Consider the following 15,511-nt stretch of genomic DNA (forward strand, 5'->3'; position numbering starts at 1 on the left):
TGTGCTGCCATCAAGATAACATACTGAGTGGAAGGAAGCTAATCCAAATCTCCTTTTTCCATATAAATTTCACCACAGAAATTCAATTCTTCAATCACAACTTGTGCCAGCAGAACTGATATAGAGAGTAGTCATCGGTCAATGTCTGCCCTGACAAAGAATGCCTCTGTCAGAAGCATAGCATACTTATAGCAGGGGCAGAAATTGTAGCCACCCACAGGCACTGGTGGCTAAGGTGGCCCAAATACCCTTCAGTCATCTAGGAAGAAACCAATATTATAGAGGAGATTATCATAAATGGCAGAAGAGGGTCCTTAATACACTGTGAGCACAATTATACATATTTTCCAAGACCAAGTTGAATAAACTTGAATTCTTATGGGATGAAGCAGATCAGGTAATGTGTATTTGTGTAATAAGGGAGTGCGAGGCCTAAGGATATATACAGTACACCCTTTATCAAGGTGTGCAGAATTATTAGGCAGCTTGCATTCCTCAGGCAAAAAGAGGTTTAACTGACTCGAAAAAGTAAAAAATTGTTAAAAGTCTTACAGAGGGATGCAGCACTCTTGACATTGCTAAGATATTGGGGCATGATCACAGAACCATCAAAAATCGTATTACAAATAGTCAACAGGGTCAACATAGTGCAGGGTGTCAAGGAAGTACAAGGTGCTCAGTGCTCAGAGACATGGCCAAGGTAAGTCAAGACTGGGCCAATAAGTATATGAAGACAGATTTTTCAAAAGTTTTATGGACTGATGAGAAGAGAGTGACTCTCGATGGACCAGATGTAAGGGCCCATGGCTGGATCAGTAATGGGCACAGTTCTCCACTTTGATTCAAACAACAGCAAAGTGTAGGTGGAGTACTTCTATGGGCTGGTATTATTATAGATGAGCTAGTTGGACTATTAAGGAGTGAAGATGAACTCAAAATCGACACCCAAACCTACTGCCAGTTTTTAGAAGACACTTCAAGCAGTGGTACAGGAAGAAGTCTGAATCGTTCAAGAAAACCATGTATGACAATGCTCCATCACATGCATCAAAGTCTCACCTGCTTGGCTGCCAGTAACAGCCTTAAAGATGAAAGAATAATAAACATGACTCCTTCCTCACCTGACCTAAACCCTATTGAGAACTTGTGGACCCTTCTTAAACAAGAGATGTATGGTGAAGGGGAACAGTCACCTCTAGGATCAGTGTCTGGGAGGCGGTGGTTGTTGCTGCCCAAAAAGTTGATCAACAGATCAAGAAACTGACATACTCCATTGTTGGAAGACTTATGACTGTTATTAAAAAGAAGGGTGGTTATATTGGTCACTGATATTCTATTTTAGATGTCAGAATTGTAGTTTTGTACATTTTGAGTTGTTTGGCTATTTTTCTCACTATATCAGATGAAAAAAAAGCTATTGAGATGGCAAATTTACACTTTTCATTTAGATGCATAATAAATCTCGGCACATTAGTTTCCCAATAATTTTGCACACGTAAATATTCTCCTAAGAAAGACAAAACCTCACTTTTACTTTCTTAAATATTCAGATTTCAGATTTATTAACCATTTGCATTGATAGCACTGTAGTTATTCAATAATACAATTAATCAACAAAAATACAAATTGTCTAATAATTGTGCACACAGTGTATATAATTTTCATTGGGACCCTAGAACTTCAAGTTACTTTATCAAGAAAAAACATTACAGTAAGTGTTTCCCCTCACATGACAGGCGGGCTCATTGACAGCTAAGTCAGCACTATAGAATAATCTCTTTCTATTTAAATGAATGAGAGCAAAATAAAAAAATACCATAATTGTGTGGGAACATGGCAGATCGTGTAGATATCTGATCAGAAATCAAAGTGGCATAGTATTGTGCTAAAATGTAACTGTAATGTGATAATGGTTTATAAAAAAAGATAATAAAAAATAACCATACATAAGCCTATAAACCTGCTATTTTCACACGTCTGGAATATGGTTTTATATTGGAAACTGTGTTAAACACAGTAACACCCTCTGTAAACACAGAAAACCCTCTGTAGGTATACTGAATTAAGGGGTCTATGGATGTTCAAAGAAGTCCATACTAATTGAACAGACCATGGGGTGATTTTGTAGCATTTTTGTTAGAGATGATGGATGAAGAAGAAGCCTTTCACATATTCTGCATTATGTGGCTGGGTGGGTTTCCTTCAGTAATCTTTCACACATCAAAAGCATACTGGCGGACAGTATGTTCAGTGGCGGACATAGACAGAAAAGGGTCCCTGTGCAAGAACAGTATATGGGCCCTTTGCAGACCAATAGTTCTGTCTATGACAGAAGCTGTTTGCTGCTTTGGTGGTAGAATTGGGGCCTTTCCTTTTGGGCCCCTATGCGGCAAAATAGGTTACACTAATGATATGTCTGCCCCTCAATAGGTTCATTCGCTTTCTATGAAATTACCCCTAATGTGTATGTATGACTGAGATAGGGAAATAAATCTACATATAATAATGCCCACAAATTTCACAGTGAGGAGTAAAGAAATGTTGCAGATGTTGAAGAACATAGCCCTTTGGTTACTGAAGTAAGTATAAGACATATCATATAGTACAATTACTTTAGGTAAAGAGAAGTTCACAATGAGTTTTTCAGGTGGAAACCGCTTCACAAGTTTTGGGGAACTTTTGGACGGGTTGTTCTTTTCCTGAGTTGTTCACAGTTTTGAAAAGTTTTTTTTTCCTGAAGCATTTTGTAGCCTTTTGATTGGACAGTGCCTAGTTGAGCAGATTCCATCAGGATCAGCTTCAAAGTAGTCTCATGCACACTTTTTTCAAAGTGGATTTTACCATGGAAATGTAAAGAAAGTGTTTTCCAAGCATTTTTGAGGCTTATTTGAGAAGAATTTTGAATAAAAAGGTCCTCAAAAACTCAGGGCCTGATACATCAAAGCTTCTGCGTAGTATTCTGGCATAAAAATCTTTGAAAAGTCTCTTAATTTTGGCACAACTGGCGACTGCACTAAATTTATGCAACTTCTGCAGTTCTCACTAGCCGGTCTTAGGAAAAAATTACAGTATGCCCAAGTTGGATCCGATTATTGAATCGTACTCAGCCCAGCAAGCAAGTCAATGAGACCATGGAAAAAATCAGACTGCACTCGGATAACATTCGAGTGCAGTCTGATTGTCACTGACTGACAGAATGGAGAAGATGGAGAAATTTTCTTTTTCATCGTCTCCTCATTCAAGTAAATTGGATCACATCCAAAATACGGAAGAGACTAGTGCATGCTGCGATTTTTACCACACGGACATTCGGTCTGTGTAACACAACAGTCTTCTGAATAGCCCACATGATAACATATGTCCTAGTGCTGTCCGTGTGATGTCGGTTTTTTCCCAGGGCAGCACTCAGACCGAATATATGATCCTGTCAATGAAGCCATGTATACATGTTCAGTATTTGGTCAGTATTTTACCTCAGTATTTGTAAGACAAGACCAGGAGTGGAACAATCAGAGGAAAAGTATAATAGAAACGTCACCACTTCTGTATTTATCACCCACTCCTGGTTTTGACTTACAAATACTGAGGTAAAATACTGACCGAATACTGAACGTGTGAACGTGGCCTTACACTGTAATGATCTAACACTTCTCAGCTCCTTTTTCTCATCCATGTATCTCACTGAAAACAAATGTTTGCTTCACTATTATAGTCAGGCTTTCAACAGATTTCTGATGGCAGCTAAGCGGATAAACAGTTAAAATGTCCCAAGTTTCTAGATCCCACAGGACTCTATTTAGTCTGGGGGCACCTATTTTAATTAGCTGCAACACGCCTGTTGCCATTATTATCCTGTTGCTGAGTTATGGATAATAAGTTAACCCTTTCCTTACACATTCAAATTCTTGGCACTGTAATTAACAAATTAGTTCTATTTTACTATATTTTTAACTGGAAAGCTTTATATTCACTATTTGGTCATTTTTGGTGCGTGGATCACTGGTCTTTGGCCAGTAGCGTGACCACGAACAGGTCATGAGGGAAGGAGGACCCTCCTGGATCCCCAATCCCACTCACGTCCTAATTAAACCACCTTCAAACATCAGTTTTTCACATATGTGTTCTATGCATGTTTTTCAGGAATAGAACACATATCCATTATATTCATTGTGTCTGCTAAAAAATCATCTAGACATGTCTAAATTTTGATCTGACCATGGACCAAAATTAGGATTCATTCAGACATCCGTTTTTTTGCGTATGAGTGCTATCCGTGTTGTTCACACATAGCACTCATACCTATAATAATGGAGGGGGACGTTTACATGTCAGTAATTACCACTATGGACTTTGTTGCCGGAAAGGTAAGGATTTGCTGGACTTTTTTATCCATGCTTGCACCATAAATTGATTGGCATGCGCATATTTCAGATCTGCAGCCTTGGTCAATTTACTAGGCTGATTTTCTATGCAGTATGTGAATGGATTTTGTGAAACTCATTGGTAGTGCTAATACTGAAACAAATAGCATTTTCCTCACGCAAATCTGCCCACATGGAAAAGTATCCCAGAAAAAAATTCTTAAGGGACAGTTCCACGTTGACTTAATATCATCTTTGAGGAGGAAGCCTTTTTGAGCAAGTAAAAGAAAACAATGCAATATTCCATAGAAATGTTTAATATACTCCTATAGAGAAATAATCATGGTGTTTGCAATTAACCCAAAAAATACACGACCTTCACACATATACTACAGCAGAAGTGCCCTCGCCTTATGGATTGGCTAAAAAGAAAAAGACACCCTAGTCCGACAATGACTGTAATATCTACTTGATACTGAAGAAAATAACTTTAACCTGGACCAAGATCCAAGTAAGAACTCAATAAGAAAAAGATGGAATCTTCTAGCAGTGATATATTAGTTAGAAAAACTCCTCTTCCTAGAGCACTATAGCCCCTTCTTCAGAGAAACGGTACATAATAAAAATATTAAATTATATCAAAGATGTGGTAAAACTGGCATCACATACAAAATAATGTGGTAAAGGTAACCAGCCATACAATATGGTGCAATGGAGTCATCCAATATGGCCTTATCTACACGTCACTGTTTTATCATGGCCACAAAAAAGTAGAACTATTTTTTATCAGTTTTTGGTCTGTGTGTCCATTTGTACCATGTGTATGTTACTTGGTTTACTTGTATGCAATAGAAACCAATGGAGGCTTTTCAACTAGGATGGCATCTGCATTTGTGTGCTGTTCATTCTTTTTCAATGACCCATCCACTTGCATGGGCCTGTTCTGTCCACAAAATGGACAAGAGCTGGATACGACTCAATATTTTGTCATTTGTTTTCTGCGGAACATTGATAAGAAAAACTGACGCGTGAATAGCTCCATAGAATATAATGTCTCAATGTGCTATTCACGGGAACAACTGACAGCACAAGAATGATAAACATTGACGTGTGAATAAAGCCTAAGGCCCAAATCAGATGCCCATTTTTTTAATCGTTCATGAAATAGAGGACCATTTGTCTTCAGTGCTTGGTCAGTGTTAGATTTTAGTATTAGAGTTTCATCAGTCCTTTTCCAATGCAAAAAAACTGAGGGTGGGTTTCTCAAGTTTCTCCTATTAAACCGGAGGTGAGGAACCATAAACCTTTGGCCCTTTTATGTAATTTTCTCCAACCCTGGGGCACATTCCCGGGTGCCGCAGTGCTTGCGTCGCCGGCCTTTTAATTCTTCCTTGGACTGTGCACGCAGCATTCACTACTGAACACCAGGGCGCTCTTGGCAGTAAAAAGGTTCCTCAACCCGACAGTCAGTGAAATATTGGACAGCATTTAGGATACATCAAACAAGGCATCTGTCTGAGTCTTTCACAGACCAATAGACTTGAATGTCCAATTTTCATCTCTGACTTGGATAAGAAACTGACACGTGGCCATTTTTTCTTTTTTGTGGACACTTGGACAGCAAAAAATAAGGATGGATAGAACATTTATGTGAGAAACGGACACCTGAGTGAGCCCTTAGGCTGACTACAGAGGCTTGTATTTCAAAGTCTATATTCAGGCCACAATACCTAAATCAACCATGTGTCCCCTAACCCGAACCAAGAGCCTCATATGGGCTTATAAAGCTGTCAGTTATGGCTCATTCAGACGTCAGTGATTTTTTTCGTATGCATAAAACAGACTGATTTTCATCAATGTTTTGGTTCATATTTTCATCATTGTTTAATCAGTATGTCATTTTTTACCATCAGAGTTTCATCATTTTTTTGCAAATGAGAAGTTTTCTCAAACTTCTGTCAAAGAAACATGAAAATTAGACATCACATGTAGGACAAATGGGTAGCATCTGAATGCTGTCCAATTTTTTTCTCAGACCCACAGACTTTTATTGCTGAGTTTGATATGTGAGTTGGATCAAAATTGGACATGTTACTATGTTTTGGCATGGACCATTACCCCAATGGACTACCATGGGTACATGTTCTATCACTGATACAACACTTAGTTGTAAAACTGATGTCTGAATGGTTGGGAGATCTATGGTCAAGCATTGTAGTCCTTAAAGTGATACATGCTGTCCAATCCATGGACAGTATTTACCAGGCACTGATACATAGGCAGAGAAAGGCAGCAGGTGTGGAGAAGTCGCCGGGGACCTGCCTGCCTGACTAGTCTATAGCACAGTCTTGGTTCCTGGTGGCTATTAAAGTATAAATAAAATAAGCACAAGCGCTTCCACTTACCTAACGTAGTGCAAAAAGCTGCCTGAGATACCGCACTGACTGCCTATGTGCGTAAAAAGTGTCAAATTAGAAACAGAAAGGTACATGTGCTAGTCTGCACATTTTGCCCAACCTTGGTGTGTGTGAATTGCCAGAAATTTACGAATAAGTCGAATTTGAGGATTCGAAGTGTGGCGCTTGCTCGGACACGCTTGAGGAAAAAGACTGCTTGTTCCAGCAAACGTGATGTCACTTGCTAGGGGTTCACCTGTGGGCAAAAAAAATATCCTACGCATTTCAGAGGTAACGTCCGCCTTCATCAGGGTGTCCGAGCGAACACCACCAGCTGGTTCATTTCAGACAATGCACTATGGATCCTCAGATTTGACTTATCCAGGAATTTATAGTGATTCACCATTAAAAGTACCACACCATGGACTTTGGGACTTAACAAAGTTCTTACCTTTTGGTGATTTAAGAATTAGAAACATCATAGGCTTGGAGAACATTCATAGTCTGACTTATCCTATCCACAACAGGTAGGCACAGTGGGTTTCTCACATTTTTTTTCCCCACGTCACATCTGCATGTTTGGTCCTTTCACTCTTTCATTTATATGATCCACACACACGAAGGTTGGGCAAATTGTGCAGACTAGCATATGTACCTTTCTGTTTCTAATTTGGCTATTAAAGTATGTTTTTCTCTGAGACGCCGCAGCGTTTCAGAATCAAACATACCTGGCTGAGATCGTACAGCTAGATACATGCTGACCACAGACTGGGCACCATATATCAGGTTCTATGTAAGTGGACAGTGAAACACACGAGTCTAAATTCAGCCTGAAGCATAGAGATTGATACAACTGGCAATAAATAATCTAATATAGAATAAATCAAAAGACATAATTTGTTCAGAAACAAGTCATAAGTGACTTTAAATGAAACCAGTTACAAATTCTCAAAATTATAAATAAAGTAAATAAATAGTTATAAAAAAAACATTATAGTATTAATAATTAAAATATTGATGACTGGAGGGCATGTAATGAGCATCATGCTGATATATGTGGTATTAAAGGAAACTGCTGATAACAGTGGACAATAGTTCATGATGACTAGTAATGGTATAATGTAAACAGGCTGATAACAGCAGATATCCCAGTCTGATCTATTATGATGGAAAAGCTGATATCAGTAGACGATAATACAGTAATAGGATGGTGACCTACAGCATTTAATCTAGATTCTGTATTGGACTATAATGTATAGTATGGTATAGAAACATATAAAAGACAGTCAGACATGTATTTCATCAAATGCATAAATCATGAGAATATTTCATTCTCTACTATAGGATTCTTATTAGGAACTCTGTCAAGGTCAATGCGATACATTATGCATTAGCCCTCTGGAGATAAACTTATAGAAGAGTAATAGTATAATAGAAAAGCAACATAAGTGTAATAGAAGTGAAATAGGAGTGTAATAAAAGTGTAATAGAAGTCTAATAGGAGAGTATAAGTATAATAGAAGTAAAAAGATACAGTGAGATAGAAGTGAAATAAAAGTGTAATAGAAATATAATAGGAGTGTAATAGAAGTAAAAAAAGTGTAATAGAAGTGAAATAGAAGTACTGTATATAGGAGTGCATTAGAAGTGTAATAGAAGTAAAAATGAAATGAAATAGAAGTGTAATAAAAGTGTAATAAAAGTAAAAAAAGAAATGTAAGTGTAATAGAAGTTTAACAGGAATGTAATAGAAATATAATAGAAGTGTTATAGAAGTATAATAGAAGTGTAATGGAAATAAAAAAAGTGTAACAGAAGTGTAATAGAAATGTAACAGGAGTGTAATAGAAGTAGACTACAAATGCAATAGATATACAATAGAAGTGTCATGTGCAGTGATTTGTAACTTGGCTCCATAGAGGAGAGCCAGGCTTTCGTTATGAGGACACAGGTGTGAGGGGGGCACTTACTTACCCGGCTCTGCCAGGATGATCTTGGCACCGCTGCACCTGAAGCAGTGCAGGAATGACTGGGACCTGATGTTATTGTTGAGGCAGGACAGGGCACAGCCCAGCTTCGCCACCCCGAGCCAGATCCAGATGTAAGCGGGGGCATTGCTCATGTATATGGCCACGCAGTCCCCAGACTTCACCCCCGCGTGTTTGCGCAGAGCCCGGGCCGCCTGGTTGCTCAGCCGATCTATCTCGGAGTAAGTGTACACCTCCTCCTGGTAGAGGATGAACGGCTTGTCCGGAGACTTCTCCACCTGCTCCAGGAAGGTGTCCACCACCGTGTGCGCCGGGGTCCTCCTGATCTGCTTCTTGCTCCGGATGCCATAGCGCACCACAGTGATGAAGTGGGCAATGTCCTGGAAGATGTAGGGGAAGATGAAGCTGATGAGCAGCGGGAGAAGCAGCAGCCCCGGGAGGGCAGTGAAGAACACGGTGATCATCGCTGCAGGACTCAGGAACTGCACCTGCCCCGGAGAACAAGCACCCTTCTGTGTGACCGCAGGTGACAGCCCTGCGCCTAGGACAGGGGGTGTGCACCTACCCACTGCCCTCCCACCCCACACAGGTACACGCAGGTGACAGCCCTGCGCCTAGGACAGGGGGTGTGCACCTACCCACTGCCCTCCCACCCCACACAGGTACACGCAGGTGACAGCCCTGCGCCTAGGACAGGGGGTGTGCACCTACCCACTGCCCTCCCACCCCACACAGGTACACGCAGGTGACAGCCCTGCGCCTAGGACAGGGGGTGTGCACCTACCCACTGCCCTCCCACCCCACACAGGTACACGCAGGTGACAGCCCTGCGCCTAGGACAGGGGGTGTGCACCTACCCACTGCCCTCCCACCCCACACAGGTACACGCAGGTGACAGCCCTGCACCTAGGACAGGGGGTGTGCACCTACCCACTGCCCTCCCATCCCACACAGGTACACGCAGGTGACAGCCCTGCGCCTAGGACAGGGGGTGTGCACCTACCCACTGCCCTCCCACCCCACACAGGTACACGCAGGTGACAGCCCTGCACCTAGGACAGGGGGTGTGCACCTACCCACTGCCCTCCCACCCCACACAGGTACACGCAGGTGACAGCCCTGCGCCTAGGACAGGGGGTGTGCACCTACCCACTGCCCTCCCATCCCACACAGGTACACGCAGGTGACAGCCCTGGTGGGGTGGGGCGTGGACCAGTGCACTGTCCCCCCACTCCACACAGGTACACGCAGGTACACGCAGGTGGCAGCTCTGGTATTAAAAGCCAATAGCTCATTACTGTCCTCTATAACCACTTATTGTAGTAAATGCTCCATCCTGTATAACCAAGTGTCCTGAATTCACCGGAAGAAGATGCATTGCAACATGGCCTGCCCCCTGTGAGGACTTGTTCACACAGGATTTCTAGGAGAATGGAAAAACCGATCGTGAACAGTTTAGGCTGGGTGGTTCACATAGTGGGGATTTGATGTGGATTTTGTTGCAGAAAGTTCTGTACAGCAGATGAATGGAAATCAGAAAATTCTGCAACAATATCTGCAGCATAGGTATTGCAGGAGTATATTTAGCCAGCAGGAGTATATGTTCCCACCAGGACTACATGTTCCCACCAGGAGTATTTGTTCCCACCAGGACTACATGTTCCCCCAGAACTACATGTTCCCACCAGGAGTATATGTTCCCACGAGGACTAAATGTTCCGTCCAGGAGTGTTTGTTCCCACCAGGACTACATGTTCCCCCAGGACTACATGTTCCCACCAGGAGTACATGTTCCCACCAGGAGTGCAAGTTCCTACCAGTAGTCCATGTTCCCACCAGGAGTCCATGTTCCCACCAGGACTACAAGTTCCCACCAGGACTACACGTTCCCCGAGGACTACATGTTCCCACCAGGAGTGCATGATCCCACCAGGAGTACATGTTCCCACCAGGAGTCCATGTTCCCACCCGGAGTGCATGTTCCCACCAGGAGGAGTCCATGTTCCCACCAGGAGTGCATGTTCCCACCAGGAGTGCATGTTCCCACCAGGAGTACATGTTCCCACCAGGAGTGCATGTTCCCACAAGGAGAGCATGATCCCACCAGGAGTACATGTTCCCACAAGAAGTCCATGTTCCCACCAGGAGTCCATGTTCCCACCAGGAGGAGTCCATGTTCCCACCAGGAGGAGTCCATGTTCCCACCAGGAGGAGTCCATGTTCCCGACAGGAGTGCATGTTCCCACCCGTAGTGCATGTTCCCACCAGGAGTACATGTTCCCACCAGGAGTACATGTTCCCACGAGGACTACATGTTCCCCCGGACTACATGTTCCCACCAGGAGTATTTGTTCCCACCAGGAGTACAGGTTCCCCCAGGACTACATGTTCCCACCAGGAGTGCATGTTCCCACCAGGAGTACATGTTCCCACCAGGAGTCCATGTTCCCACCAGGAGTACATGTTCCCACCCGGAGTGCATGTTCCCACCAGGAGTGCATGTTCCCACCAGGACTACATGTTCCCACCAGGAGTATTTGTTCCCACCAGGACTACATGTTCCCCCGGACTACATATTCCCACCAGGAGTACATGTTCCCACCAGTAGTCCATGTTCCCACCAGGAGTCCTTGTTCCCACCCGGAGTCCATGTTCCCACCCGGAGTGCATGTTCCCACCAGGAGTGCATGTTCCCACCAGGACTACATGTTCCCACCAAGAGTGTTTGTTCCCACCAGGACTACATGTTCCCCCAGGACTACATGTTCCCACCAGGAGTGAATGTTCCCACCAGGAGTACATGTTCCCACCAGGAGTGCATGTTCCCACCAGGAGTGCATGTTCCCACCCGGAGTGCATGTTCCCACCAGGAGTGCATGTTCCCACCAAGAGTGCATGTTCCCACCCGGAGTGCATGTTCCCACCAGGAGAGCATGTTCCCACCAGGAGGAGTCCATGTTCCCACCAGGAGGAGTCCATGTTCCCACCAGGAGTCCATGTTCCCACCCGGAGTGCATGTTTCCACTAGGAGTGCATGTTCCCAACCGAAGTGCATGTTCCCACCCGGAGTGCATGTTCCCACCAGGAGTGCATGTTTCCACTAGGAGTACATGTTCCCACCAGGAGTGCATGTTCCCACCAGGAGGAGTCCATGTTCCCACCAGGAGTGCATGCTCCCACCAGGAGTGCATGTTCCCACCAGGAGTACATGTTTCCACCAGGAGTACATGTTTCCACCAGGGATTTGATGTGGATTTTGTTGCAGAAAGTTCTGTACAGCAGATGAATGGAAATCAGAAAATTTTGCAACAATATCTGCAGCATAGGTATTGCAGGAGCATATTTAGCCACCAGGAGTACATATTCCCACCAGGAGTGCATGTTCCCACCAGGAGGAGTCCATGTTCCCACCAGGAGTGCATGTTCCCACCAGGACTACATGTTCCCACCAGGAGTGTTTGTTCCCACCAGGACTACATGTTCTCACCAGCAGTGCATGTTCCCACCTGGAGTGCATGTTCCCACCTGGAGTCCACCAGGAGTCCATGTTCCCACCAGGAGTCCATGTTCCCACCAGGAGTTCATGTTCCCACCAGGAGTGCATGTTCCCACATGGAGTGCATGTTCCCACCCGGAGTGCATGTTCCCACCAGGAGTGCATGTTCCCACCCGGAGGAGTCCATGTTCCCACCAGGAGGAGTCCATGTTTCCACCAGGAGGAGTCCCTGTTCCCACCAGGAGTCCATGTTCCCACCGGGAGTGCATGTTCCCACCCGGAGTGCATGTTCCCACGAGGAGTACATGTTCCCAGCAGGAATGCATGTTCCCACCAGGAGTCCATGTTCCCACCAGGAGGAGTCCATGTTCCCACCAGGAGGAGTCCATGTTCCCACCAGGAGGAGTCCATGTTCCCACCAGGAGTCCATGTTCCCACCAGGAGTGCATGTTCCCACCCGGAGTGCATGTTACCACCAGGAGTACATGTTCCCACTAGTAGTGCACGTTCCCACCAGGAGTGCATGTTCCCACCAGGAGGAGTTCATGTTCCCACCAGGAGTGCATGTTCCCACCAGGAGTGCATGTTCCCATCAGTAGTACATGTTCCCACCAGGAGTGCATGTTCCCACCAGGAGTACATGTTCCCACCAGGAGGAGTCCATGTTCCCACCAGGAGTGCATGTTCCCACCAGGAGTACAAGTTCCCACCAGGAGTACATGTTTCCACCAGAGATTTGAGGTGGATTTTGTTGCAGAAAGTTCTGTACAGCAGATGAATGGAAATCAGAAAATTCTGCAACAATATCTGCAGCATAGGTATTGCAGGAGTATATTTAGACAGCAGGAGTATATGTTCCCACCAGGACTACATGTTCCCACCAGGAGTATTTGTTCCCACCAGGACTACATGTTCCCACCAGGACTACATGTTCCCACCAGGAGTATTTGTTCCCACCAGGACTACATGTTCCCCCGGACTACATGTTCCCACCAGGAGTCCATGTTCCCATCAGGAGTCCATATTCCCACCCGGAGTGCATGTTTCCACCAGGAGTGCATGTTCCCACCAGGACTACATGTTCCCACCAGGAGTGTTTGTTCCCACCAGGACTACATGTTCCCCCAGGACTACATGTTCCCACCAGGAGTGCATGTTCCCACCCGGAGAGCATGTTCCCACCAGGAGTGCATGTTCCCACCAGGAGGAGTCCATGTTCCCACCAGGAGGAGTCCATGTTCCCACCAGGAGTCCATGTTCCCACCAAGAGTGCATGTTCCCACCCGGAGTGCATGTTCCCACCAGGAGTCCATGTTCCCACCAGGAGTGCATGTTCCCACCAGGAGGAATCCATGTTCCCACCAGGAGGAGAGCGTGTTCCCACCAGGAGGAGTCCATGTTCCCACCAGGAGTGCATGTTCCCACCAGGAGTACATGTTCCCACCAGGAGTACATGTTCCCACCAGGAGTGCATGTTCCCACCAGGAGTGCATGTTCCCACCCGGAGTGCATTTTCCCACCCGGAGTGCATGTTTTCGCTAGGAGTGCATGTTCCCACCGGGAGTGCATGTTCCCACCCGGAGTGCATGTTTCCACTAGGAGTGCATGTTCCCACCCGGAGTGCATGTTTCCACTAGGAGTACATGTTCCCACCAGGAGTGCATGTTCCCACCAGGAGTACATGTTCCCAGCAGGAGTGCATGTTCCCACCAGGAGGAGTCCATGTTCCTACCAGGAGTGCATGCTCCCACCAGGAGTGCATGTTACCACCAAGAGTACATGTTCCCACCAGGAGTACATGTTCCCACCAGGGATTTGATGTGGATTTTGTTGCAGAAAGTTCTGTACAGCCGATGAATGGAAATCAGAAAATGTTGCAACAATATCTGCAGCATAGGTATTGCAGGAGTATATTTAGCCACCAAGAGTACATGTTCCCACCAGGAGTGCATGTTCCCACCAGGAGGAGTCCATGTTCCCACCAGGAGTGCATGTTCCCAACAGGACTACATGTTCCCACCAGAAGTGTTTGTTCCCACCAGGACTACATGTTCCCACCAGGAGTGCATGTTCCCACCAGGAGTGCATATTCCCACCTGGAGTGCATGTTCCCACCAGGAGTCCATGTTCCCACCAGGAGTCCATGTTCCCACCAGGAGTCCATGTTCCCACCCGGAGTGCATGTTCCCACCCGGAGTGCATGTTCCCACCAGGAGTGCATGTTCCCACCAGGAGGAGTCCATGTTCCCACAAGGAGTTCATGTTTCCACCAGGAGGGCATGTTCCCACACGGAGTGCATGTTCCCACCAGGAGTACATGTTTCCACCAGGAGTGCATGTTCCCACCAGGAGTGCATTTCCCCACCAGGAGGAGTCCATATTCCCACCAGGAGGAGTCCATGTTCCCACCAAGAGGAGTCCCTGTTCCCACCAGGAGTGCATGTTCCCACCCGGAGTGCATGTTCCCACGAGGGGTACATGTTCCCAGCAGGAATGCATGTTCCCACCAGGAGTGCATGTTCCCACCAGGAGGAGTCCATGTTCCCACCAGGAGGAGTCCATGTTTCCACCAGGAGGAGTCCATGTTCCCACCAGGAGTCCATGTTCCCACCAGGAGTGCATGGCCCACCCGAAGTGCATGGTCCCACCAGGAGTACATGTTCCCACCAGGAGTACATGTTCCCACTAGGAGTGCACGTTCCCACCAGGAGTGCATGTTCCCACCAGGAGTGCATGTTCCCACCAGGAGGAGTCCATGTTCCCCCAGGACTACATGTTCCCACCAGGAGTCCATGTTCCCACCAGGAGTCCATGTTCCCACCAGGAGTGCATGTTCCCACCCAGAGTGCATGTTCCCACCAGGAGTCCATGTTCTCACCAGGAGTGCATGTTCCCACCAGGAGGAGTCCATGTTCCCACCAAGAGTGCATGTTCCCACCAGGAATGCATGTTCCCACCAAGAGTACATGTTCCCACCAGTAGTACATGTTTCCACCAGGAGTACATGTTTCCACCAGGGATTTGATGTGGATTTTGTTGTAGAAAGTTCTGTACAGCAGATGAATGGAAATCAGAAAATTCTGCAACAATATCTGCAGCATAGGTATTGCAGAAATATATTTAGCCAGCAGGAGTATATGTTCCCACCAGGACTACATGTTCCCCCCAGGAGTCCATGTTCCCACCAGGAGTGCATGTTCCCACCAGGAGTCCATGTTCCCACCAGGAGTGCATGTTCCCACCTGGAGTGCATGTTCCCACCCGGAGTAC

General features: G+C 45.5%; 1 protein-coding gene and 1 long non-coding RNA gene across 3 annotated transcripts in view; one reads left to right on the top strand and one right to left on the bottom strand.

Annotated features, from left to right (window-relative positions):
- The window catches only part of SLC27A2 (solute carrier family 27 member 2), a 53,636-nt gene extending 44,308 nt beyond the window's left edge, over positions 1-9,328 (bottom strand). Inside the window, exon 1 of the mRNA XM_073653106.1 lies at positions 8,732-9,328. Coding sequence (XP_073509207.1) covers positions 8,732-9,209 — 478 coding nt within the window. The 5' untranslated portion in view covers positions 9,210-9,328. The remainder of the gene's footprint in view (positions 1-8,731) is intronic.
- Positions 7,042-15,511, top strand: part of LOC141166435 (uncharacterized) — a 55,357-nt gene continuing 46,887 nt past the window's right edge. For both annotated transcript variants that reach the window (XR_012251290.1, XR_012251291.1), the window contains exon 1: positions 7,042-7,284. This is a non-coding gene — a long non-coding RNA (uncharacterized lncRNA). The remainder of the gene's footprint in view (positions 7,285-15,511) is intronic.

The sequence above is a fragment of the Phyllobates terribilis genome, unplaced genomic scaffold (assembly GCF_046119375.1).
Source record: "Phyllobates terribilis strain yellow unplaced genomic scaffold, ASM4611937v1 Scaffold_11__3_contigs__length_659146591, whole genome shotgun sequence".
NCBI lineage: Eukaryota > Metazoa > Chordata > Amphibia > Anura > Dendrobatidae > Phyllobates > Phyllobates terribilis.